Consider the following 26,426-nt stretch of genomic DNA (forward strand, 5'->3'; position numbering starts at 1 on the left):
GAATATGTAGTGATATTTATTACCTTTTTCTAGTCTCATAATTAAATAATTATCACTCTTTGTTTTCCATTTCTGGCCTTAATGGAAGGCTTTGTGTCCTGTTTAGATTTCTTTTCCACTTCGCTAGTGCGTGCAGAGGTATCTGTGTTGCAGCACATTTAAAAGAGTCGGCACTTTTTGTGTGATAAACAATTCTTCTGCCTAGTGCTGACGGCTGTATAATTCTGATAGGTTTGTGTGTGAAAGCGCTTGAGAACTTTTAACTGGCTTACTTAGAAATAAGTTCAAACATTAGCAGAGCTATAGACTCTTGTAAATATGTATTTGCACATTTAATTATTTGTAAATGAGGACAATTATATATAAATGATGTCAGAAGACTTTTTTTGTTACAAGCAGCAGCTAACAATAACCGGAACTCAGAAGATACACCATGTAACAGAGCGGTTTGGGGAAGTGTATGGGGCATGCGTGGCAGGGGTTGGTAGCGGGGGCTGCAGGGTGCCCTGTGCTGGTCACAGTGGGGTCCAGGCAGCTCTGAAACCGGTGTGAGCGCCCCGTCGCGCGCCAGCCACGGCAGCATGCAGCACCTCTGGAGTGGCAGCCGCTGCCGGGGGGGAGAGGCAGGCAGGGAGATGCTCTTGGGGAGACACGGGGAGGGAGAAGCTGCCGATGAGACACGCGGCTGGAGGTGTCCTGGAAGGAGGCACTCCATGCAAAATGGGCACCCTTCTGAAGAGCCTGCGGCCGTGGGTGACCCACGCTGGGGCACGGACACCTCCAAGGGACAGTGGCTGTGGGTGGCCCGCGCCGGGGCAGTGCTGGCTTAGTTGTTCGTGTTCTTTTTTTTGTTTTTAATAACCAAAGCAGTGATCAGAAGTTGGCGTTAGCTGGCAATGAATTAAGTAAAAATCTCACAAGTCGAGACCATTTTGCCCACAACAAAAAGTTAAAAAGAAGACCTTATAAGCATAGGTTAGCACAGGTCCAGCATGCTGCCATTAAAAGCACATACATTTCTCTCTGCGTTTACTGTGTCATAGTCTGGTAACATTACAGCCATTTCCCAGTTATCAGCTTCCTTCTTCCCTTTTCTGCAAATTATTTCGCCTTCTTCTTGGCTTGGGTCTGTGGGTTTTCCCTTTGTTTTTAAGGCAAAGTTAACTTTCTAGTATCCACCTTTGTGTTGCTGTCAGTCAATCAAAACCCCCAATTCCCCCCCCCCCAAACCCAAACCAAACAGTGAGTGGAAGAGGCAAAGACTTGATGTCATCACGAAGGAAGCGCAGCACCTGGAAAAAGGGATGCCTGGCTGCTTTGGAGGCTTGAGATCTTGTCTGTCTCTGTAATTATTTCTTATGACATTAGCAGGCATTTGGGAATAGAGGGCAGTGCATTTGGGAATAGAGAGTAGTGTTTTTACACTGACCATCATATTCCTTCATACTCTTACACGGAAAATGCAGAGACATTTTCTTTATATGTAGAATAATATACCCAGGCTAAAAATAGTTATTTAGTACCCTTTGAAAAGGGAGATTCCTGTTTTTTTATTACCACTCAGAACCTGTGTCGATCCCTATCAGGATCGAATGTACTGAACCTTTGAACTGTGACAGAAGATATTGATAACCCGTCTTAGGTAGCTGCGTAAGAGCTATAAAACCTCTCAGTTCTTCTCCATTTAAAACTTCCACTTGTGATAGCATATGCAGAGTTCTGTCGAATATCTTCAAGATATTTTTCTGCAAAGCATGTGGAATATTGCAAGACAGATGAAATCATTTACCATTATTAGTTACCTGAGTAATGCAGAGGTTGCCTCGATCAAAGTGGAGCACTGGAAGCATTTACAGCTCTGTGTGCTGCCTGTCAGGTTCCACGTTAGAAATGGTACTGATGCTCTGCAGGCTCTTGGCAGGTCATCAGTGATTCTTTTGGTTAGGTGAAATTTGAATGTTTGGTTCAATAAGTGTTTCCAAACTGAAATGGGAAGAAGTGTGAGGAGAGAAGATGATAGAAAATAAAGCATACTGAAAATGATCGGTTCTGCAGAAACCGATGTACTGTTTCATTTATTCCAGTGCCTAATCCTACGTATGTGAATAAGTCTGTGGGCCTAAGGTAAAAGTATGGGAGAAAGAGAAGTGGATTTGAGAAAAAAAAGGCCACACTATATTGCAAAAGAAAAGCATTGTTACACTCTAGCTAATTCACATTCACTGTGATTTCACATTCATTTTAGACATATAACATAATTTTCTCACATCTGATAACATTTTAACTTAAATGTTTTGACCTCTACTCCTCTGCTTACTTGCATTCTGAAGTTTTGAGGGGTTGTGCCTCTCCTAGCTTCAATTTCACCTTATTTATGATTTCTCCAAGATTTTTTTGGCTATTGCCCAGCTACCGAAATGAGTTAAATGAGCATACTAAAATATGCAAAGTCGATAAAATATAAAAATGAACAAGTTTAGAAATTTTAGTTTGACTGCCTGAATCCAAATCTGGTCCTAACTTATCAAACCTGATTCTGGTCTCATACTATTGTATATCAAAAATAACTCCCTTGCTACCAACTTAGGATAACCAGGTGAGTGAGAACAGAAGCCTGTGCTTTTTCCCTCCCCAGCAAGATTTTCTGTTCTGCTGTTTGTGTAAAAGTAAATCATAGAATAAAAAGCACTATTATTTCATGAACAGTGCCAAGTATAGTATCTAAAATGTCGATGACTATCATTTTGAGATAAGTCAAGCTTGTAAAACAGCTTGACTATAAAGTTTCAAAGGGCATGAGAGATTTGGCTTTTCATGCGTGAGGATGGAAGGGGACTTTGAACTCTTGCATTCTCAACATTTCCTAGTCCTGTTCAATTCCACCTGCATTAAACTGTATCTTTTTTTCCCCATTATGTAGTATGAAAACATCTGTCAGAGTGTGGCAGCAACAGAAGAACGTTACCTTTTTTTCCCTTTCCGTGGGATGTGTGCTGTGATAAGAGTCAAGTTACTTTAATCTGTTTTTTTAATATTTGATAAAGATACACTGACTCCAAAGGGCATAGTTTTTGTATGTTTATGGAAAAAAAAAAAATCTCTCATGTTGATAACGCTTAAAAAGAGGAAGGAAATTACTGACAAAGAAGTACATTGTTTCTGTAATTCTACATGACAACAAGGGAAAGCTGATGTATTCCATTTACATTGATGGGAGTGAAAGGAATCAGCAAATTGAATCCTTTAGGCCATGAATCTCCAGGATGCAATCTGAGGGAAAATCCTTGCACACATCTGTAGTAATATCACTGGACATCGTACTGTTAGGCTTTCGTGCCAGGGGCTGGGAATGTTTTCCTTACTCTAAGAATTTGTGTGTTGGGGTATAGTAGAGGACATACTCTCTCATATGAAGATGTAATTGAAAATGCCCTGATCTGGAAAAGAAGCATTTGCATGGCTTTTATATACACTAAAATTGTCTCAGGAATAAAAATTATACTGTCTGTGGTAAAAAGAAAATTATAATTGGAATAACGATAATTTCACCTAGAAATAGATGAGGGGATACATAAATTATCTTTTTATTCAACTTCAGTACAGTGATGACAAATATTGCCTGCCTTGCAAACGTAGTTAGCTGTCTCTTGTGAGAGCTGTTTTTTAGAGAAGCAATGATTGTAAAAGGTGCCACTGAAAGCCCCACTTTTTATAGTGGTCTGTTTTTAAGTTTTAATCCTGTCATCTTTAATTCATACTTCTTTCCATTTGTAGCTAAAGCTTTCACTAAACTATTCCTTTAGGAAAAAGCTGCTTGCAGAGGTGGACTGGATGCAGAATAATGCTGAGATTTGTCCATTAGTACCTCAAAGTGTAGAAAATTGCATCTCGGAGCTGTGGAGTTCTGTTTCAGATTTCTCCTGTCATATTGGCGAAATAATTACAGTGTCTGTAAGATGTGTATGATTAGATGTTGTAATGGGAGTTCAGAAGTACTTTTATGAATGTTTAGAAGTGTGAGTATGGGAACGCTGAAGTCTTGTGATACCTGATTTTCTCTCCATTTCCCCTTCTTGGTAAGTACTGACATACGTCTTTCAGATGCTGTTAGGGTGTACTGGCATACACTGGCTTATTTCAAGCACTGAGGATAATGATATTTATCTAACCTGCCTGTGCCTCCTCAGTGCTTACCGACTGCTAGATCACATTCCTGATGTAGCTGTGTTGCACCTTGAAATAGTAGAATCTGTAAAATTTGGAGATATGTAACTAGCAACAGATTTGAACATCCAGTGTATTAGAATTAGTTGTTCTGCGTCACCCACTTGGCATTTTGATGCAGCTGTATTGCTTTCATTGACGTCCTTAGCATCAATGGAAAAAAAAAAAAGATGTGAATTATGATTCCCAATGCAAGGGAATAGATTAAATAAACTGAAGTATCTTCATAGGTGCTCCAAGCTTGTTGTCAGACTCTTGGAGGCAAAGCTGTTGCTCATGTGTTTCTAGTCATTGGTTTGTGCTTATCATCAGAAGACATCTCTTCCATACAAACTCCTGCTGATCCAGTTTCCAAGCATTTTATCTAGCTTGACACTTATTTTTACAGTCTCTGGAGTTGTACTGAGCCCTGTGAGAGTGTGATTCAGTATCTCATTTTTAAGGATTACCACTTTGGCAGGGATAGTATTTTCCAGTTACCTACCAATCTCCCGTAACACAATCCAGGTTAAAATAAGTAATTTATTTACAAAATAGGAAAATAGAAAGCTACACAGTTGCAAATGGTTTTGAGATGGGATACAACAAGTAAAGGAAGATCACACATGGGTTTAGTTATCCTTAGGTCAACTCCAAAGCTCCTCTCATTCTGCCTGGTTGTTTGCAGCATCCATCTAATCATGTGGCCGGGCATCAAGTTCTTATGCACAGGAAACCTGTTCTTATGCAAACTCTACATTTTTATTCATGGAACAGAAATTTGATCTGGACGTGTATGTTTCCTTTACACCCAATCTGGCCTATGGTTCTGTTCAGATTCACATCATTATCCTTTCCTCCTTTCTTGCCTGGATAAAGCCATTCCTACCTGATGGCAGAGATAGTTATTAAGTCCCCTCTCACTGGACTGTTGAAAGACCCAGTGCTGTGTTAAATTATTAACCTACAAGTTGCCAGCCTAATGTGAGGTGAAACACTCTCCTTCACCGGTCAGGGCAGTGTTCATGCTCACGTATAGTCTTTTCAGTCTTTCAATCTTATATTGTATGTCACAGCTGTAGCTTGTCAGTCTTGCTTTATCCAGTCAGTTAAGTGGAATTAATACCTGTGGCTTACTGGTTTAGATTAGACACAGTGATAATCAGTCACTTCGCTATGGCTGACTTTTAACCTGCCACTGCAATAGTGGGAGACAGTTGGCATGCTAATGGGTAGAAGCAAAAATATATCCCGTTGCTCCCAAGTAGTTCCCTTTTTTTTTTTTTTCCATCTGAGAAAGCACAAAGAAAAACAGGAAACTTTTCCCCCTGACCTGAATGAAGCTTTCTTCGTGCTGGGGGTTGCAAGATTCCTCTGTACCGCTGATCCGGCAGCTGAATCCATTCAAGGAGAAGGAATGAGGCAGCTTAGTTTGTGTAAGAATACACATTGGCATAGTTTTATTGGTGATGGTAGTGTGTTAGTCCTCTGGATAGGCTGCCTGGGAAAGAAATGCAGGATGCAGGACCTATGTTTAGTTTAAACTTTAGTTTATTTTTCTGGCTTATTTAAATGCTCAGACCTTTGAATTTACTTCAATAATAGATTTTTTCACTTCAACTGTCATGGAGGTAGTGTGAAGTCCAGCTGCTTCTGAAGTGCACGGCATATTTTTTTCATTTATTTTGTTAGCACTAAATCAGGTCAGCAGTGACTTTGGATTTGCCATAGAGCACTCATTTCTGGTTGATCAGTCTCCTCAGAAATATACTGTGAATATCATCTCATGCACTTAGGGACATGGTTTAGTGGGCATGGTGGTGTTGGGTCAACGGTTGGACTCGATGATCTTAGAGGTCTTTTCCAACCTCAATGATTCTATGATTCTATGATTCATGCATGGTTTCCATTGATTTCTATAGTATGATCCACAAACATTTGTTAGGAGGTAGCATTTAGCCATATCTGTTAATGTGGATATCTGTGTGTTTCTATCTATTTCTGTGCATGTGAACAATCCAACAACAAAAAAGAGAGATGATCACTACTGTATTGTTGTAATAACTGCGAGGAGCACGTTTGTATTTCACCCTTCTGTTGGAGTGTCTCTTTCATCATTGCACTCCCAGCAGTATCTGGAAATTCTTGTCTTTATTTTCCAGCTATTTTTTCATGGGCAAAGTTGTGTGGTTCTGTTGAGTGAGACTGTGGCATAATTTAGGCGGAATGTGACCATTTTTTTAACACTTTGTCTAATTTTGGCAGTTATTTTCTTCCAGTCATATCTACTAAGATCAGGAACTTGACTGGATTTGGGGGTCTGGCTTCGATAGCAATTTGGGATTGGGTATGTCAAAAAAGAGATGAAAAGTATTCCTCTCATTTTGGGGGAATTGCCCTGTCCTGTTCACTTGCAAAACTGAACATCATTATTGATAATACAAATGTTATTTCCTACTATAAGAAAAAAAAATTAAAGAACAGTTCAGGTTTTTATGTTATAGTTCTCTGTTTAAAGCTTTTCTTTTAATTAACTCATCACTGTATAAAAGCACATACAGTTTTAGTAGACAACAATAGATTAATTCAAGATTATATGAAGCAGTCTGAACTTCATCTATTTTTGAAACCAGCCAGGAGGTTGGACTGGATGTCCTCCAGAGGTCCCTTCCAACCTAAATTACTCTGTGATTCTATTAAGTGGAGAAACATGCCAAACATTTCATTGTTTAATTCAGATAAGTTTTCCTGTGATGTGTGTGGTATACACTGCCTAGACACATTTCACTGTAAAGGTGCTGTTCTGATTCTTGGAAAGTTGTGACATGTTTTCTGGGATGCTGAGTATGCTGTTCCTACCTTTGGGGACCCAAACTTCCATGCAAATTGTTCCACTGAAAACTTTTGAGGAGAAAAAGCTTTGTGGTGTGAAAGGTGTGAAAAGGAAGTTGTGAAACAAAACAACACAGTCTTTTCAGTAAGCAATGGCTGGAACCTTCTGCAAAACAACGTGTAGATTATTTGTTGACTAATTTTAATATTTGCAATGCAGTGATACATGAAACCCCATGCTTGTTAAAACAGACTGGAATAACTTTTCCTTTATATTCATCCTGCTGGGATTAATTTAGTCTACCACATTTAACTAATCCTACAGCTACATAATGAATCTCTTTGTAATTAGAAGATAGCTACAATTAAGAGTTGCGTATGAAATCAGATCACTAGTCCATGAGTATCTGGGCCTACATTATTCATTAAATCAATAAACACTTTATAAAAATAATTACAATATTTAGAATGTGAAGGACTCTGTATTTAAAATCAGGATTATTGAGATTATTAAGATCACGTAGCCTCAGGATATGGTCCACTGCTGCTCTCTATTGCAAAATTGCTTTAAATTTTACACAATATTGTTTTAAATACAGATGTTACACTAAAGTAATATCAGTTTATAATTATTTACTTATATACTGAAATGACCAGGATTATATTTTTTATTTCCATAACAAAGTGTGTGTGTGTGTGTGTGTATGTGTGAAATTCATCTAAGAATTTCTCAGTAACAAAGACATTATCTCTGTTATAATTTTTGATTGATTTCCACATCGCTATACTCACAGTTCCAAAAGAAATCCACAAAAATCTCTGGAGAACAAACCCCAGGCTGTTTGAAAAAACGGGGCAATGGGAAAAAAATATATGAATACCCCCTCCCTCTTTCTGTTTTGCTTAGGGGAGTGTTATGAGTAAAATACATGCAAGTTTTACATGTCAAAACTGGAAAAGATGATGATGATGATGATGATGATGATGATGATGATTACTAGGTTTGTTATACGTGTCCATTCCTACATTAATGTTCAACCTTTGCATCTCACACCTACGCCTTTTGCCCTGCCAAAAGGTTTGTCTGGAGTGAAAGGGGAAAGCAAACTGTTCTGCCTCTTTCACGACAGCAGTACTTTCTTCACAAGGAAGCCACATCCAGGTTGCTAGCACCGTTGCTCCCTGGGGTTCACGTAGAGGTTGTAGTCTTAGTGGCTGCCCAAACCTGACCACTTCCTGAAGTTGGTAATCACTTTGTGGTTTTCAAAAGTTGAGGGGAAAGACAATGTTGCTTAAAGGATGTTGGGACAAGTTCACATGCACAAAGATTTATCGGCAGGGTTTGTAGCTGCAGGCATGCATTGGCTGTAGTGGTGAAGAAACAAAAACAAAATAGGAGGGAGAGAGAAAAGGGAAAGGACAAACTCTCCTCAGTGGCCAGCTGGGAGGAGAAGCATCAGGGGGACCCCAGGCGAGCATCCTTGTCCTCTCTAGTGCAGTGGGTGGTTCTCCCTATAATACTTTTCCCATGGTGACTATATGGTTTTCTTCAGGACCTGCTCAAACTCCCAGATGGTTGTTCCTGCATGTGATGCTGTTAGTGCTGACTGGAGCGTGCCTGTGTCGGGGCAGGTGCTGCACGCTGCTCTCTGCAAGCTTATTATTGGGTCCCCTAATGTAAACCTAAAACCACAACAGAAGAGAAGGAAAAGGGGAAAAAAGAGGTGATACCCACACAAGTGGCAATCCCTTCCCATGAGAACCCATCACAGCAACACTGTTTGGGCTGGCATGTGCAGGCCCGTGGGCATAACAGGCAGGGCTGCAAATAGAAAGCTCTGAGCAATATGAAAGGCCGAGGTCCCAAAGGCACTGTGCAACAACCAAAGTGGTAATCTCACCCTATATTAAAGTCTTTGGGAATGCATTAGCAGATGATTTTAAAACCTTTGGGAAAGGCAGGTGTTGCAGGGGAATAAAACAGATTTTTGAGCAACTGCTACAGAACCTGTCCTAGCCTTATGACAATTAAATGCTATGGATTTTTCCTTGTTTTTTCTCCCAGAAGTTTAGATTATTTTAACATGGTTTTGTCCACTCTTCTGACATCATACACTTCTAGGCATATTGTTTCTATGATTAATAAAATGTTCCAAGGAGCTGTTATGTCCTATTTTGGCAGCTCTCCTAAAGAAGAAATCTGTTTCCTTCCTTTCTATTAGCATTATGTTATTACCACTCGGTACACAGTCACAGTATTTCACGGCAGTCATTGGGAGGCTCCTTTCCTTAGCAATTTCTTGTGTTTCTTCTCTGGTTTGCCCAAAAATATATGCTTAGGGAAAAACATAATTTGCAAAAAAACAGCCATTCAGCTTATCATGTTTCTGTAAGTGGAGTCATGCTGCTCAGTCATTTCAATTTACCACGTCTTTCCTTTGCAGCAGATTCTGTCTTGAGCTGTTAAACGACAGTATTGATCTGTGCACTATTGATCGGTGCAAAGGAAATCCAAGTTTCCTTTGTTTAAGCTTCTCACTATTCTAATTTTTTCTACCAGATATACCCCAACCATGACCCTTTATCACCCTTCTGGTTATTTTCCCCTCATTCTGACACCTGCCACAGCAAATGTCAGCTCACCAGAGGTGCTGTCCTTTGCTGACCCTTGCATGTCTCAAGGAAAGGAGGCCTCCCGCTCTCTAGAGAGAGTGACTACTCTTCTCAATGTTATCATCTGTGTGCTCCTGCTTGGTAGTAGATAAGGTCAGGAAGAGGCATGCCCTTCTTCCATGGGAAGTGGCTGGGTTACTAGGTACCGTATCCTGGGTACTTTTTGCTCTCTGAAACATCTTGTGCACCTCAGCACGCAGAGCTGCAGTTACTCTGCTGAGCTGCACTACATTTTTACTTCTCACCATGACCCCTCCTTTTCCCTTCTTCACTTTCAAGCGTTACTCTTGGTGGGTTCTCTGATAACCACGAACACAGAAGATTTCCAGGGCTTCTCGATGTGTTGTTAAGGCTACTCTGATGGTTGCAAAGTTCCCGTGGGTCAATATGTCAGAGGCATACATCTGTCAGGGCTTAGACTTCCTCAGGGTTTTGGGTGGTACTCTGCTGGACCTGGTCATGCGAACATGCCCTGGGCTACATTAGGAACAGCCTTGCCAGCAGGTCGAGGGAGGTTATCCTTCCCCACTACTCAGCACTGGTGACGCCAAATCTGGAGTGCTGGGTCCAGTCCTGGGCTCACCAGTACAAGAGAAATATGGACTTACTGGAGCGAGTCCCGTGAAGAGCCACAAAGATGACTGAGGGACTGGAACACCTTTCATTTGAGGAAAGGCTGAGAGAGCTGGGGCTGTTCAGCCTGGAGAAGAGAAGGCTTCGGGGGGATGTTATCAACATGGGTTTTTGGTTTTTTTTAACATGGGAAGAAAATAATTTCATGAGCTATTCAAGAAATACGCACACCATGGATTCATACAACGTCATTGTGATGTTTGATTCTCTATTCTTCTCCTAATAATTGCTGCCTTTTATTTACCTTTTCAACAACTGCTACCATTCAGTTTTTCAAAGAGCTGCTCACAGTGACTCCTGTATCTTTTGCTGAGGTTGTAGTAACTAAGGTGAGGCCTGCTTTTATAAATGTTCAGTTAAAGTTTTCCCCATGCCTGCTATTTCGCATTTATCAATGTTGGATTTCATCTGCTATTTTATGGCCCAGTCACAGTAGTGTGAGGCACTTCTGCAACTTTTCCCACGTGTTGTTGCTTTTGAATACCCTGAATAATATTAAAAACTCATCAAACACTGTCACATCACTATTCCGGTCCTTTTTACAAAACATTTAGGAAGACATTGAATAAATCCTCTGAGTCCTCCAACACAGTCTCTTCAGTGTAAAAATTGACCATTTATTTGCTATTTTTCTTTTCCTATTTTTACCTTTTACCAATCCAATTTGCCTCCGGTTCTCTGGAGCTATCCTGCTATTTGGGAAGTACTGAAAATCAACATACGTAATCCAGAGCTCTTATAGGATGCTTGAGCATAGTTTATTGGATTCACTGTTTAAAAATGTCTCAACGTTAGTGTCTGTGGCTTTATATACTTGTGAGCTAATATTTTGGAAGAGAAAACTGCACCACAATTATTCTTTAGCGTAATGTAAATATATCATTTAGCTTTTCCCTTAATAGAGAAGAGACATTTTTATTTGATGGTTCTGCTTTTCCTTTATTATAATTAACAGTTTTACGTTCTCTTATAATAGTTGATCAAATTCGCTGTTAGACTTCTTTCAGGCCTAACATGCAGAAAAACCTCCTTGGATCCCCTGAAATGTAGTGTATTCATCTTCTGTCCTTACTAGCTTATTATAATTCTGATTTAAACTAATTGCTGTCATTGCTCATATTTTCTGTGTATGTGCAAGCATGCATATTTTAACATGGACTTTCACATCCTTTCTAGCCAGGTTGGGTTTTTATGCAATTTATGCTTTTTCCCAGTTGTGTATGTTTCTTCACTTTTAAGACAACTTTGAAAATGTTTTCAATATGTGTTCTTATTAGACTCCTTTTAAATTTGAGGCACAAGTGCTTGAGTGTTCTAAAATTAGCTCCCTAATGGTCCGAGTGAAATTATTTTTTATTGCTTTGGACTTCAGCCTGTTTACATATACTGTATAATCATTTGGATCTCTTCTGATTTTCCACTTTTAAAATACATTAATTTAATTGCAGTTTACTTTAGAATTGCGTGCTGCTATGTAGTATTGTTCTGAAGAGGATGCAGCACAGGCTTAGCCAGAGTTAAATATGTCTGGTTTTACTTTTACTGTGGTATGGGAAGACAAGGCTTTGGTTTTAACAACATGCTCTAAGCCCTTTCCCACTGGCTGTAGATAAAAAAACATTATAAGAAAAATTATTAAGGTAGCATTAAAGAGGGTATCAACCATCCCTTTTAGAGAAAATGCTAGTTGCTATGATCAGGAATTATCACTGCTGTTGTAGGTTTCTGATCTTAATATTTATGGGCAAAACACAAACAGGAAGAATAACAAGGATGAAAGATGTATTCGCTATCTCTAGTGCTTTTCAGTTGTCTCATCACTGAAAAAACCAAAGGCATAGCTTATTGTCATCTGATCCAGTTAGAGACTCAAATCACTGCAAACATATGCCATTGTTGGGCTATATAGAGCTTTATGAAGTTGCCTTTCTGCTTGCAGGGACCTATCAGCGTCGTAACAGAACAAATCTGTCCTCTTGACTAATTAGACTACACTGTTGTTGAAAGAAGGCCGACGAAATACAGCAGAAAGAGGAGAATTAAGTGAGGAAGAGAATGATAGTACAAATGGGCATTACGGACTGAACCAAATTCTTTCTTTTCTGAGTGTGTTCAGGAATAATCTCAAAGCTGGTAGAGAAGATGGTTGCTCAGTCCCCTCTTTCTGTAGCAGGAAGGACCAAAGATTGTTATGGATTGTTGGGTCACTGCTGATGGTCCTTGGGTCACTCCTTCCAGATCCCATATCCCTCTTACTGATCCCATTCAGTGAAAGAAAAGATTCTTTGACACAGAAAGCAATCACACAGTAAACAGTACGCAATCAGATTATTTCTTGATTATTTCAAATGTGAATTTTCCTTCCTTTTCTGGAGTCTTTCATCATATTGTCATATTAATCTGTGACTTTAGCAGCACATTTGAAGGTCCCTTATTGCACAGTTATTTTAAAACACCTGTTTTCCTGCAGTCAACTTGCTTTTATTCTATCCTTGCTAATTGTTGTGGTAAATTTTTTGGCAGAGGCTGTAATGAATGTTTGTTTCCTGATGACATTTAAATCCAGACCTCTACACAAAAGAAAGGGATTATTAATTTGAGAGTTCTCCACGATCAAGAAGACGACATGATTTACAGGGTTGTTTACTATCTCTATGATAATCATTGGAAAATAAAGGTTTATGTTTGGTAAAAATGAGTGAAGTAATAATTTATTGTGGACATAATTTTGTGGAGTAAATCACAAGGAAATTCTTCCTTTTTTTATTTTATTCTTGCAGTTTATGATATACCCAACACTTGGTTTGGTTGGTTTTATATAAATTAAAACAGCTTCTTGTATATTTTATCCTGTTGTTGCTGAAAGTTGAACTTTCTTCTCACAATTCCCTTCCAACTAGTAGATGGTTCTACAATGCTTCTGTTCATAGTCTGCTTGGACTTCCAGTTCTTGTTCTGAATTTCCTTGCTTTATTTAAAAGTCAGAGAGGATACTGTGTCATAACTCTCCTCTCCTCTCCTCTCCTCTCCTCTCCTCTCCTCTCCTCTCCTCTCCTCTCCTCTCCTCTCCTCTCCTCTCCTCTCCTCTCCTCTCCTCTCCTCTCCTCTCCTCTCCTCTCCTCTCCTCTCCTCTCCTCTCCTCTCCTCTCCTCTCCTCTCCTCTCCTCTCCTCTCCTCTCCTCTCCTCTCCTCTCCTCTCCTCTCCTCTCTCTCCCCTCCCCTCCCCTCCCCTCCCCTCCCCTCCCCTCCCCTCTCCTCTCCTCTCCTCTCCTCTCCTCTCCTCTCCTCTCCTCTCCTCTCCTCTCCTCTCCTCTCCTCTCCTCTCCTCTCCTCTCCTCTCCTCTCCTCTCTTCTTCTCTTCTCTTTGAAGTACGTTTTGACTCAGCATGAGAACACAAGAGACTTCCTGCAGGGTCAGACCACGGTCCATCTAGCACAGTATTCTGTCTCCAAGAATGGCAAGAGAAGCTGCTATTAAAAGGCAGCACACAAGCTTGATCGCTTTTTGTGGTCTGTTCCCTTCATACCTTGCCAGCCTCCACAGTTGTGTTAGCAACATCAGAGGGTACATCCCTGCCGTCTTTTTATTATTGGTTTATGGACAACGTGTCCATGAACTTGTTTAATGTCTTTTTGAACCTGCTGGTACATTATGACCTCCTGTGGCAGCAAGTTCAAGAAGGTCACTATCTGCCTGGTAAAGACGTACTTTATTTTTGTCAATCTTCTACTAGTTTCATTGAGTGCCCTTTTGTTCTAGCGTTGCAGGGTTTGGTGAACAACAGTTCCACCTTCACTTTATCCAATGCTTTCATAATTTAAGACTTTTTATAGATGACTCAGAACAGAAGTTGATTTTAGTACTCAGTGATTTTTTTGCTTTATGTGGGTAGTTTGTTTTGTTCTTTGAACCTTGCCCGGCTTTTAGAAGTCTTGAGTCTGAAGATTTGAGGTCTGGAATTCAAAAGAAGTAGAATGGCAAAGACCTTTATGTATTTGCAACTTTCACTCTGCCTACACAAAGTTTTAACATGCAGTTTATAGCTTATATAAATACCCTTCTGACGCCTTCATACATACATTTTATTAAATTATGAATATAGTATTTGTAACTATTTTGTAACATTAGTAGATCCTGCCAATTATGTTATGAAACCTAGTTATTTATTTAGAAAAAACTAGGGTGTCTTCTTTTGTGTGATTATGTATACAGACAACATTTGAAATCAGTAGCTGTAATCCAGGTGTCTTTCCAAGGGAAAATTCTTTAATTACCTGATGAATTTTTACTCCCTTTACACAGTAAGGAGGAAGCTGATCTTGAAAAACCTCTGAAAGTTATCCTGTGGTGGGCTGGCCCACTTGGTGTGAATATTTGTAGTCTAACAGTTTAATTATGGGAACAGGGTCTTTTCTGGTTACACAGTGAAACGCTAGCACTATTTTCCCAAGTGTTTTGCTGTCATTACACTTGCGTGTGAGAAGTTGTCCCAAAGAACTACAGCTATTTTATTAGCTGTAGCCTCATTACTGCTGTCTGTGTCCAAAGCAGTGCTTTCCCCTAACTCATACTGAAACAGCACATTTAGATTTGCATGCTTGCTTCACTGCCAAGATGTCATACTCCTCAAGGGGAAATTCTGGTCAGAGTAACATAAAGTTGAGTGAATTTTACATATGCCAAGCCAGTTATGATTAACCATTTAACACGATCTTAAAAAGGCTGTCTAGCTAGGAAATTGTGTCATTGTTGGAACATAATTTGTATAAAATGAATGATTAGTATCTTTTTGTACAGTTTTTCTCAGTGTCAAAAGCAACATCCCCTGGGGTACCCTATATGCTGGAAAAGACAATTTTAATGTGTAACGTATGTTAAACTTTCTACTGAGGATACCCTTCAGAGTTAAGGCGATGCCACTCAGAGTAGAAACTGGCGACACCAGGGAGACAAGGTTTCTGAGAACAGGTTGGGTCCACGAGCTCCAAAAACATGGATTGGGTACATGGGTTGGGTCCTCTGCAGTTTGTGCCATCACAGTCCAAACCAGTGACCTTTCCAACAGCAATGTCTGTGAACCACCAAGTATTATCAACTTCATACCAGTTCTCCTAGATGACAGTCACCAGTATAGGTCAGAGGCTGAAGTGGCCAACATACCTCTGGAGATGCTGGGAAAAAAATGCCGTCATTAAAAATATTCAGAATGGGCTTGATTTAAAGAAGGAACTACTTCTCTATCCTATACAGCCAACATCTTTCCATTTTGCAAGATGCATAAAGATTCTTACCTATAGTTTTATGTTGTGTTCTGTGACAAGAATGAGTGTTTGTGAGTGGTCGTGATCATCAGTGATATCCCACGCCATGCTGTCATTATACCATTTGGTGTCCAAGTCTCTCTAATGGCGTCACTACAGCAATCTGTATGAGAACTTTCGCTGCCTTTCTGAAAGCAGCTGCACAAAATCTGCAGAAAAATAGTCTGTTACATACCCATCTAGACAGCCACACTATGGCAGCTCATCATCCTTTAAATCTCTGTGGAAACGAACTGCTTACATAGTAGATGAAAATGTGACACTACTCAAGTGTGGGAGAAGAGATACCCAGAGCAGCAAACACACTCAGAGTTTGCTAAGCTCTGACAGTCAAGAATGGTGGGCAAGAGTCCTGGATACCCCTCAATCAAAGCAGGAAAGCCACATACTTCTCTGCAAGATGTTACACCAGTGTTAACCAAAAGCGAATGCTACGTGCTATCATGCATACCATCAATGCCCAAATACTCCCCATCTCCAAAGTATGGATAACATAAGCTCATCGAAAAAGTCTCTGAGAACCAAATTCCTAAAGCAATCTAAGTTCAGATCAGGACAAAAAGCGTGTTTCAACTAGGCAGTTGTAGTGATGACTCACATCAAAGATTGCTTCCAACACAGTTTCAAAACAGCGACAGGCTTTGTGGCACACTTTGGTGGAACAGGCAGCTTTTAATAGTGTCAAAAATAGTGCACTGTAAATTAATACTGTGTTTACTGATGGGTACACACACCAAGTGCAGACATGCAGTGATGTGCATTAGCAACTCTTGCAATGGGATAGTGGGGTCCTTCAGAGCTTGGCGTCACTGCTTTTTAATGTTTGTATCAGCAATATTCTGCTAATTCTTACAAAAAGATCATGCAAAGGGTCAAGGGCTGCTGTCCATTCTGCAGACTGTGACTCAGTCCAGAAAGCTTGTCTCCTCCTTCTATGTGAAGAACCACCCTGCTCAGAAGCCTTTGAATATCGACTTCTACAGTATCAAACTTAAATACTGCGGCATTTTGAAATACGTTGAAAGGTCCCAAGCTTTACATACTATGTATGTCTGCTATCAAGATGAAGGGTAGAAGCATCTTATTTCAGAGTACTTGGGGAGAATATTCTTGAGCCATGGTGAAATAAAAAAGGAACCTCTGTGATAAATGGAACTCTCAACTCCTTGGGTCGTTAGACCATTACTGGGAATAAGAGAAAAGGAGTGTGGCCAAGAATCAAGAACTATTGACAGGAGCCATTCCTACATGCATTTTGGATGAGAGTTTCTCTCTTAGCATGACTGATACATCTCCTGCTTTGCAACAGCATTCTCAGACCCAAATTTCAAGATGCAAATATAAGAATTGACAGGTCAATTTGTTATCAAGTGTTCTTTAACACAGTTCCAGCCCAACTCAGCCTGTTTGATGTTGAGTAAAGGAGAATTTGAGGTCTGAATATGTAGTGTCAAGAGGGGTTGAAACTTCTAAAAACTCCCTCTGTTTGTAGTTGTGGAAGGTTGAAATTATCCATTTATTTTGACCAATGTAGGTAGTGGGATAACTTAAAGCATACTTGTTTACAGCAGTAAAACAAATTTGGAGCTGATACAGCTGATACCATTATCAGCTAACTCATTATTCAGGTTTTCCCCCTACCCTGATGCCTGTTATCATGACAGAAGAAGAAGAGATTGCTTTAACATGATTTGTTCTCAGCAAAATCACATTGGCTGTTACTTACGTTTTTCTTAACTTTCAGAACTCCTGATTATGAATAGTTTTATTATTTGGTCTGTTATTGCCCCAGGAATTGAAGCTAAGCTGACCAGTTCTTAATTCCTTAGCCTTTTTCCTAGCCTTTCAAAGACACATGCTGTGTTTCCCTTTTCTAGCCTGCCAGAACTTTCTGCATCTTTCCCAAGTTTTGAGACTATCGGTTCTCTCAGTATCACAGATGATTTTTACCCGGCCAGGACAATTTGAAAACATCATACTTACATAACCCTTCTCTTATCTAGACCAATTTTGTAGACCCTTTTCTTTGCTGTTGGTTTTACTAACATCTGATCACAGTTAAAACTTTTAGGGAGGACTGAAACTAAACAGATATCAAACACTTTCTGTTTCCTTGTGCTATCAGCTGGTAGATTGGAAGAGTAGAGAAGCAAAGTTTTCCCTTTGCCTTTCTGTTACTTAATTTTCTTATTATCCCTCATGTCCTTTGCAGTTCCGTTTTATTTCATGCCACTGAACTTTTTGACTCTTGAGCATACAGGATGGTTGGGCAGCATCAAAAAGAGTATGAGTGATCAGGAAAGAGTTGAGTTAATCTTAATGGAGGAATTGGGGAAAGACTAGTGGAGAACAGAAGTGGACTTCCTTTTCCATCCAATTCTGTCTCCGTGATGGAGAAGAACACCTCCACTGGCTTGTGGATACACATACATTAGGGTTCAGTTTTGACTATGGAATCATCACATGCAGATGTGAAGAAAACAAACTGACAATAAGAGAAGTGAGCAGCAAATTAGTATTGCTCATACCTGCTTGGGAGCTTTCTGAGTTGAATACTGTGTGTATACAACTGTTAGATGGTGAATAGGCTTGTAAGTCAACTAAAACTGATGGAAAAGCTTACGTAGGGATGTAATTATATGCAAGCCGGCACATTTTCAGAATTGCCTACTTACTTATGTGTGCAAAATCTGTGTCCCAAATCTAGTTACATTTTCTCAAATATGTGGTGGAGTTTGGAACATATGCATACCATCAAATATATAATCTTGTACGTATAGCGAAGGAATCCCTTTTGCTGTTACAGGTTGGGTTGTGCATTTGGAGAGTTTGTTCCATAAAGTTAGTGTGGATGCTAGTACCCTTTAGAAGAAGCTAATGGTAAATTCTCCTTATGGGCTGTGATTATCTGAAGCTGCTTTTCATGTCCAAATAAATGTATTAGCTTAAAATGTAGTGTTTTAATGGAATTTTATATACGTCATGTAGATACACATGAAGTATAATCTTTTTAAACCAAAATGCTTGGCTGAAGTTGGGCTTTTTTGCATAATGCCATGTTACATTAAATTGTGAATTTTTAGTGCATCAGGATGAACGAAATCTCTCTGCATTGAAATTTAGGCCCTGTAGAGGGGTTTGGCAAATTGTTTTGTAATGCAGTTCACAATCAGAAACCACCAGTCCCAGGAGAACTACACTCTAATTGTAAACAGAGTGTTAATAAAATTAAAATTTGAAAAGAGAAATTTGATGTTAAATTTGAAAAGTTTGGAGTATTGTGTAGTTCTCGAACCTTGATATAGTATCTTGAAACTGCACTTCGTAAATCAAATATAATGTAATTTTTCCAACATTTTTTAAAATGGATTCTTCCTAGATCAATTTTCTGCAGTGGTTAGCAGTAACTTTCCTGTAAAAAACTGTTGTGTAACGTTATGCTGAAGACAGTTCAAAATTAAATGCTACTTTTTTAATGTTATTCTAAAGTGAATTTGACATGCTTCTTTTTTGTCTTGCTGTCTTGCACAGGTATCATTTTTCTTGTTCATTATTTTTGTGGTGTATACCATGCTGCCCTTCAACATGAGGGACGCTATAGTTGCCAGCGTCTTGACCTCTGCATCTCATACGATTGTGCTGAGCGTCTGTCTATCAGGTACAGCTGTTGTAAAGGAACACTTGGTTTGGCAGGTAGGTGCTTTGTGGAATTAATGATTAATTGCGCACTGAATAGCCTGGTAAATGGGCCAGGAGTGCCTCAGTGGGTGCTTGAGAGTATAAACTTATTTCTCACTTAATTTCTGAATTGCTACAGACTTAATTCACAGGTAGTCACTTTCTAATAATGAGGGTGTCAGTAATGTTATGTCTTGCTGAATCGCACGCTTAAGTGGTAGAATCTACAGCCACGTAGCGCTTACCAATGTAAAAACTAACACTGCTCGAAAAATTATGTGATGCAGCCGTATTGTGGGAGATACATTACCACTCTGGTATGTAAACCACATTGTTCCTCTCCTCACCTCATTAAAGCCTAACTTCCAAGGCCAAGGATTTTTTCCAGCTATCAGTGTTTGACTCAAAAAAGCATTGTTCCTTTGAATATCCTGAGGTCTGCTTTGTTAAAGATCTGTTGTGAAGACAGCGCCCTCTCCAAGTCTGCTGTAGGGCTTGTCCTCCTTCTGTAATTCTCAGGCATTCGCAGGAATTTTACAGCCTCCTCCTGGTTGGGGCCCCTGGTTGAAGGGGACTGGCTGGCTCCAGACTCCATGACATTTAGGGAACCCATCTGTGTTTGCAGCTGGGTCTTGGCTTGTAACTCAGTTCTGATACTTTACTACATGACACACTGCAGATCAATAATTTTTAAAAATCCAAATATTTGGAGTTGTTTTTCCTTACTGTTTTGCAGAAGATCTTTTAAATGGTGAAATACTACAGTTTTTGTTGTAGTACTGTGACGAACCCAGCTGTCATTGATAGAAATCTGTATTTTTAAGGAAAAATTTAGATGTCATTTTGAAAAGCAAATACATAGGGGTTTTTTTAATATAATTATGTCATTTTAGGGAAACAGAATTATTTTAACTTTTGCATCAAAATGACACTGAAGCTTAAAAGTAAGTACATTTTTATAAACATACCAGTAGAACAAGAAAGATAAACGTCATAGTATTTATTGTGAATAGCATGAAGAATGAAGCAAATCGTTTCTACTTACCTTTTAAGTTACTTGAGCCTTATTTTGAAAAACGTTGTGCCTCAAAGGATAACTTCAAAATTGCAGTGATTTTACAAAAGTCGTGCCTTGTAAGTTGTTGTTCAGGAAAATACATTTTATTTCTAGATATGGCTGCAGATCTGTGTTATATGGAATATTGAAATTGAAATTCCATAAACAAAATATGTTCTAAGATGTAGGTCTCTGTAGAAATTTTAAATGGTGAGATAAGTGGGTTTGCTTTCTCTTGCTGATTTGGGTTAGCTGCATGTTTTTTGTGGAGGTTGCCAAGTTGTGCTGTATATTAAGCAAGGACTGTGATCACCTGCAGTCAATGTAGTATTTTAATAATTCAGTAATACAGTTATTGATAATTGTAGTGGAATAAAACAGGGAGAATGTTATTCTTGGTTTTATGTCAACCTATGGCTTTTATTCTGGGCATAGATATGCTGCTAAAACAGTATTAATGTTTGCCACTCCTTCCCTAAAAGCATTTTGCGTTTAAGTTGCTGTTTGCAAAATTTATTTATTTTTCCTGCCTAACTTTCTAGACCACTGAAATTTGGTATATCTAAACCAGTACTTTCAGAAGATGTTACATTTTTAGACACATCATGTCTCCAGAATCAAAAGAAATAAATCATGGGCTGTGAGGTACAATTAGCGTCTCAACTCTTCTGTAACTTCCTGTTTCATTCAGAAGGAGTGGAAGTCTTTGAGCAATTTGTAAATTTGTTAAGAGTATTTAATTTCCAGGATGTTATTAATTTTCTGTTCTTTGTAAAGATTGTATTAAATGTTCTGAATATTTTGGCAGTTACTGAAAGTACTGAGTGCTCTGCGTTCTTACGAATGTGTGGAAGGCACTAAATGCCACTATCACAGTTCATTTGCCCTCTGTACACTTTTAGATTACTATTGTTTATACTTTGGAGTGTAAGCAAAAAAATGTTTGTTTTGTGTTCTTTGCTTTTGAAAATTGAGACCACAAATAAAAGATTAGATTAGAGATACCGATTACACTAAAAAGAGAAATAATATTTGCCAGTGATATACCTCAAGTTGGTATAGGATAAGTGTGTGTAATTAACAACAACAAAAAAAAAGAGCTGGTGTATAGCTGTTTAAAAGGACCATGATGTTGAATTTTTTTTTGGGGGGGGGAAAAAATTAGTGAGGCCTGGACTGAAGCTGCTTTGCAGAGTTCGGTCACCAAAGCCCAGAGATGAGGAACTACCAGAAGACTGAGATTCAAAAGCTTAGAGAAACACATTCAGGGCTAAGTAGACTAAATCTGGGTTGTGGAGCTACACTTAGCTTTGACAAAAATATATTATTTTGATTTCAGGGCTACTGATTTGTTTCAACAAAACAGAAAAAATAGATGACAATGTTAGCAATGAAGTGTATTTTCTTTCTGACATGGATTTTTTTCTAGAGGACAGGTAGGGAATCAATAGTATGCACTTAAGAAGCAGAAAGACAGTGGTATAACAAATCTACCTGTAGGTAAACACCAGATATTATAGCATATATATCCTGTATATATAGCAAGTATCCATCTGTAGAGAGTACCTGCATCTTCTTTATAACTACTTCCTATGTATTGGAAGACTTTGATTAAATCTTCTCTGAGCTTTCTGTTCTCTTGGCTGAACAAACCCCATTTTTTCAGTCTTTCTTCTTATGTCAAGTCCTCCTGCCTTATAATGCTTTTGGTAGCCCTCTGCTGGACCTTCTCCAATTTTTCAGCATCTTCCAGTGACTCTGGTTGGCATCTCATAGCATTTTGGAAGTTAATCCTACCTTCAGTCTATCAGTAGAGAGAAATCGATGTTCAGAACCATTTGCTTATTTTGAGATTTGGCAGAGTCTATCTTACTGGTTTTGTCATTCCTTTTGTTGTCCTCTGTAAAGTTTTACACCCAGAATTGGCTTCAGTAAAGCTGAAAGGCTTAGCATGCTCTTGATTATCCAGTGTTGGTTGCAGTCAGAGATACCGAGATAAAAACCTCCTGCTGGGATAAAGAATCCTTCAACACACTCTGCTGGTTACATGAACTAGTTCCTGTTTGACCTAACCGTCAGCGTTAAAATTTTGTTCCTCTTTCCTAGTAGGAATTTGTCTAGCCTTGTCATCCAGCTTCTGGATCTCATTTTTTGGCCAGTAGACTGACAGACCCAATAGTACCCAATTTCTGTTTCTCCCATGATGGTACTTCTAGACTATCATGAATTTGCCTCTAACCTTTTTGTCAGTAAAATAAATAAGTTGCCTGCTTTTGCACTAGCTAAGCTGTTCATCACTTTCACAGTTCTTCTTTGAGTCCTTACTTGTGCTTCGTCAACATCTGTCTTGCAACGTGGACATTAGCCTTAGAGGAACATGCCAGGAGCAGCTGCAGCAGCGCCAAATGCTAATAGGCGGCTGGGTCTACAAAGGGGTTAGTGTGCTGTAGGGCTCAGCATGGAGACACAGGCTCTACAGTAAAATACCCGGTTAGTCTCCCCTTGCGGTTCTGCGGGGAGTTTAATGCACAGTTATGCGATCTGTGACAGGGAGGAGGAAAAAGAGTCCTGTGTTCCGGTCTCAGTTTATGAAAAAGTAACTGTGTATGTATGGATTTTTTTTTTTTCCCTCTGTTGAAAATGTTAATCCTAACCCTTACAAGGCACACGGTCTGGAATCCGGGACTCCGCCCCCTCTTCCCAGGTGAGCATCCTACTGCCAAGCAGAGGATGTTGTTCTGTCTGCTCCTGGGAGCCTGGTGGTTAGGACTGCTGCAAGAGAACATGACTCTAATTATGGCGTTAAGGCATTTGGCTCAGAAGACTTTCGCGACTTAATATCCCTTTCAGTTATTGCTGGAATGGAAAGTATTTCACTGCCATCCCTCGCTATAAACACATAACGTGCTTCTCCCCAAACCAGAACAGATTCTAATCAAATACTTGTGTTTTTCCTGCTCTATTATCAACTGCTCAACCATTCTGATCTCTTAATGGGTTGATACTATCATTAGAGGTCATTTTGTTCTTAATTTGTTAAAAAAGAGCTAACCAAAATCATTAAACATCCTATAAGCTTCCATTTCTTTTTCCCTATGTTATATATATAAGGAGTGTGGTTTTTTTATTTTAGTCTTTTAAAAAAGTATTGTTGTTTTACTCTCTCAACAAGCAGTTTTGTTGCTCGTGTAATCTTTTTTCATTAGCTGTGGCTAACTGTTTTCCAAATCTTGGCTAAATCACTACAAACTGTCATTCATGTTTTTTGTTTTGTTTTTTTTTTTATTTCAACTAGTGTTCCTTACCTTTTGGGATTTTTTTGGCAGCTCCTTGCAGCACTCCAAAAGGGGTCCCTTTTAGAGGCACAAAACTGTAACTGGGCAGCATGCATGTGTACAGGATTATTTTGGTTTTGGACTCTGTTCAATAGTGCATATAGCAAAAAGAAACAATTTGTAACAACTTTTATGTAGTGTTTGGTCTTTGCTTGTGTGGTCAGTTCCTTTCTGGTAGCCTGGTATAAATAGATGGATAATGTTCTGTCCTGGTGGACAAAAACAAATGCTAAATGAAAACTTTGTTTTTTTCAAGAATGACTGAATTGGGAAATTCCAAGGGTACATCCACAAGTTCTTGTGCATTTACCATCAGCTAGGCTGAGGTCTCTCATTACAATAAGAATTTTATTTTATGTGCTATGGACAGCTAAAGATGAAGCTGCTACCTTATTCTTATGTGACCTGCTGGTGTATATGCACTAACTGGTGTTAGTGTACATCCAGATTATGGTTTCTGCTTGACTTCTGATTCATGAGCTTTTGCTATAATTTGTTTCAAGATCTGTAGTGACTAAGAAATTGGTAATTTTTTTTTTCTTTTTTTAATAAAGCCACCTTCCCTTTTTCAACCCACTGCTGGTTTGTTTGTTTTTTCCTGAATAGGCCATAGCCACTGATTTTTAACTTAGCAATCAGGCAAATCTTCCTGTCCATTTGAATCTCTAACTTTCTTGCTACTAGAACCTCTTTGTTCCTGTGTGGAGGGGTTGGTGACCCAGATGCCTCCTTTTGGGGCCTGATTCTGCAGGCTGCAATGGGACCCTGCCTAGTCTTTGAAAATGTTGATAGATTCAATTTTACGGACACTCTTCAAAGTTAGGTAGATAATTTTGATAGCATGTGGCAGGCCTTCCTCTTTTTGGCTACTCACAAGCCTGCTATTGGGGTCCTAATGGTTGGATCATTAAGCGTTTCAACCCTCAGAGCACTTTCAGCAGGTACCCCCTGAGGAACAAAAACCCCTCTGGTATGGCTGCCTTTGCCATACTGATTCTTCGAGGCTGTCCCAGACTCCCACCAGCAACGTGAGCCTTCTGGCTTGTGTTGTGTATCTTCTTCCACAGATGGCAGTTATACTCTTCCCTATCTTTTCTGGAGTAACCAGTGGTTTTCTGCTGTGTGGGGTTTTTTATGAAGTTTAAAATATAAGATCTGCCGTGTGTGTGTTTTCTGTCTGGAAAACTCATGTGTTTTGTCAAGGGAAACTGGTTAATCTGATATGATCTGTATTTGGCAAAAGTGCGCTGCATTGGTACACACGTACACAACACATATGCATATATGTACAGCTGGCCACACAGACTGACACACGCAGCGCTCACGCAAACACAGACAGAACCAATGGCCTCATCCTGCGCCCCTCTCTGGCTGACCAGGATGAAGGTCTGTCGGTGGATACGGTACCTTGCATATATCAATGCGCACGTACCGTCTGGATCTCTCCAGTAGCTGGGCTCAGGCACCCAGTCTGCCCAGTAGCTGCCCCTGGATCCCAGTCTCCCCAGTTGCTGGCACCTGGACGTGCGAGCCCCACTCCAGCTGCTGATACAGCCCCCCTCGCTCACAGCCATGCACACACACACGGACATCTTTCTAGCAGTCTCCCAGGTCATGTCACCTCCCCACCAGCCGGTCCAGCTTGATCATTGCTAGTGCTCACACACTCACTTGCACACCTGCACTCGCTCCAGTTGCTGACACAGGGGCCCCTGCGGACCATGTCCGTACCCCAATTGCCGCACAGAGACCCTCATAAACACACAGGTTCGCACAGACTAGAGAGTCCTTCACCAAGAAAAAGAGTGAGAAATGGAGTTTAATGAGAAGGTAGGACAGACTGCAGTGGTCAGGCGCAGGGCATGGCCAGGCCAGCGTGCCAACAAGTAGCCTGTTTACATGCAACTGACTCCTTTTATTCCCTTATCCCTCTATTTTCCCTCTATTTTGTTGTTTCTCCCCAAACCACCACGATCGCTCCCTTTCCCTACCTTTGGTTTCTGCCCTAAACATCCCATAGTAAGTCTTGCATTGCCCTGCATCCGTAATGTGTCCCATGCCCCTGGGCAGCGACCTCCCTTAGTCCAAGAGGTGATCTGGAGAGCTGTTCCTGATGGCCCATGGGGATGGGTGTCACATCTGGACACTGGGGCTGAGGCTCCCCTGGACAGCCTGGAGAGGGGCTTGGACAGGGTGTCCCTTCCTCTGGGCCCTTAATTAGGGTTCCTGCCTGCCTTTGTGCCTCTGTGCCCCTCTGGGCTTGTGCAGGTGGGCTGATGGCTCCTGTGACAGGCCTGGGAGTAGCTGAGTGTTATTCAAGCTTCCCCCCCACCATTGTCTCTCTGTGCTCCTTTATGTGTGTGTGTGCACGTGCACAGCTTTTGATCACTTAACCTAACAATAATTACATGATTATTTCTATCAAGATTCATGAGATGATGCTTAACACGTGTTTTGCAATTCATACTTAAGGGAAATCTCTAAAAGGACATACCGTATCTAAATTACAAATATTTCCATAGATCTAGTTAGCTTTTTCAGAGTTAATAGTGCTGCTTATGTTTCTATATCTCATCAGCTCCTAGAAGAATATATAATTGACAGTATCAGATGGTGGACCGGATTTTCAAAGATGGGTAACACTGATATGGCATCTATAATATACATTTAGTTGTTCTAATCAACATGCAGCA

The 26,426-nt window shown here is 39.9% G+C and overlaps 1 protein-coding gene across 3 annotated transcripts in view; it reads left to right on the plus strand.

Moving 5' to 3' along the window:
* Positions 1–26,426, plus strand: part of ADCY2 (adenylate cyclase 2) — a 237,429-nt gene that overhangs the window by 49,499 nt on the left and 161,504 nt on the right. For 2 of the 3 annotated variants that reach the window (XM_076330310.1, XM_076330312.1), the window contains one exon: positions 19,195–19,356. The exons of the other annotated variant lie outside the window; for it this stretch is intronic. In XM_076330310.1, the coding sequence (XP_076186425.1) occupies positions 19,195–19,356 (162 nt within the window). The remainder of the gene's footprint in view (positions 1–19,194; positions 19,357–26,426) is intronic. 3 annotated transcript variants of the gene reach the window in all.

This window comes from Aptenodytes patagonicus, chromosome 2, assembly GCF_965638725.1.
Source record: "Aptenodytes patagonicus chromosome 2, bAptPat1.pri.cur, whole genome shotgun sequence".
Classification (NCBI taxonomy): Eukaryota; Metazoa; Chordata; class Aves; order Sphenisciformes; family Spheniscidae; genus Aptenodytes; species Aptenodytes patagonicus.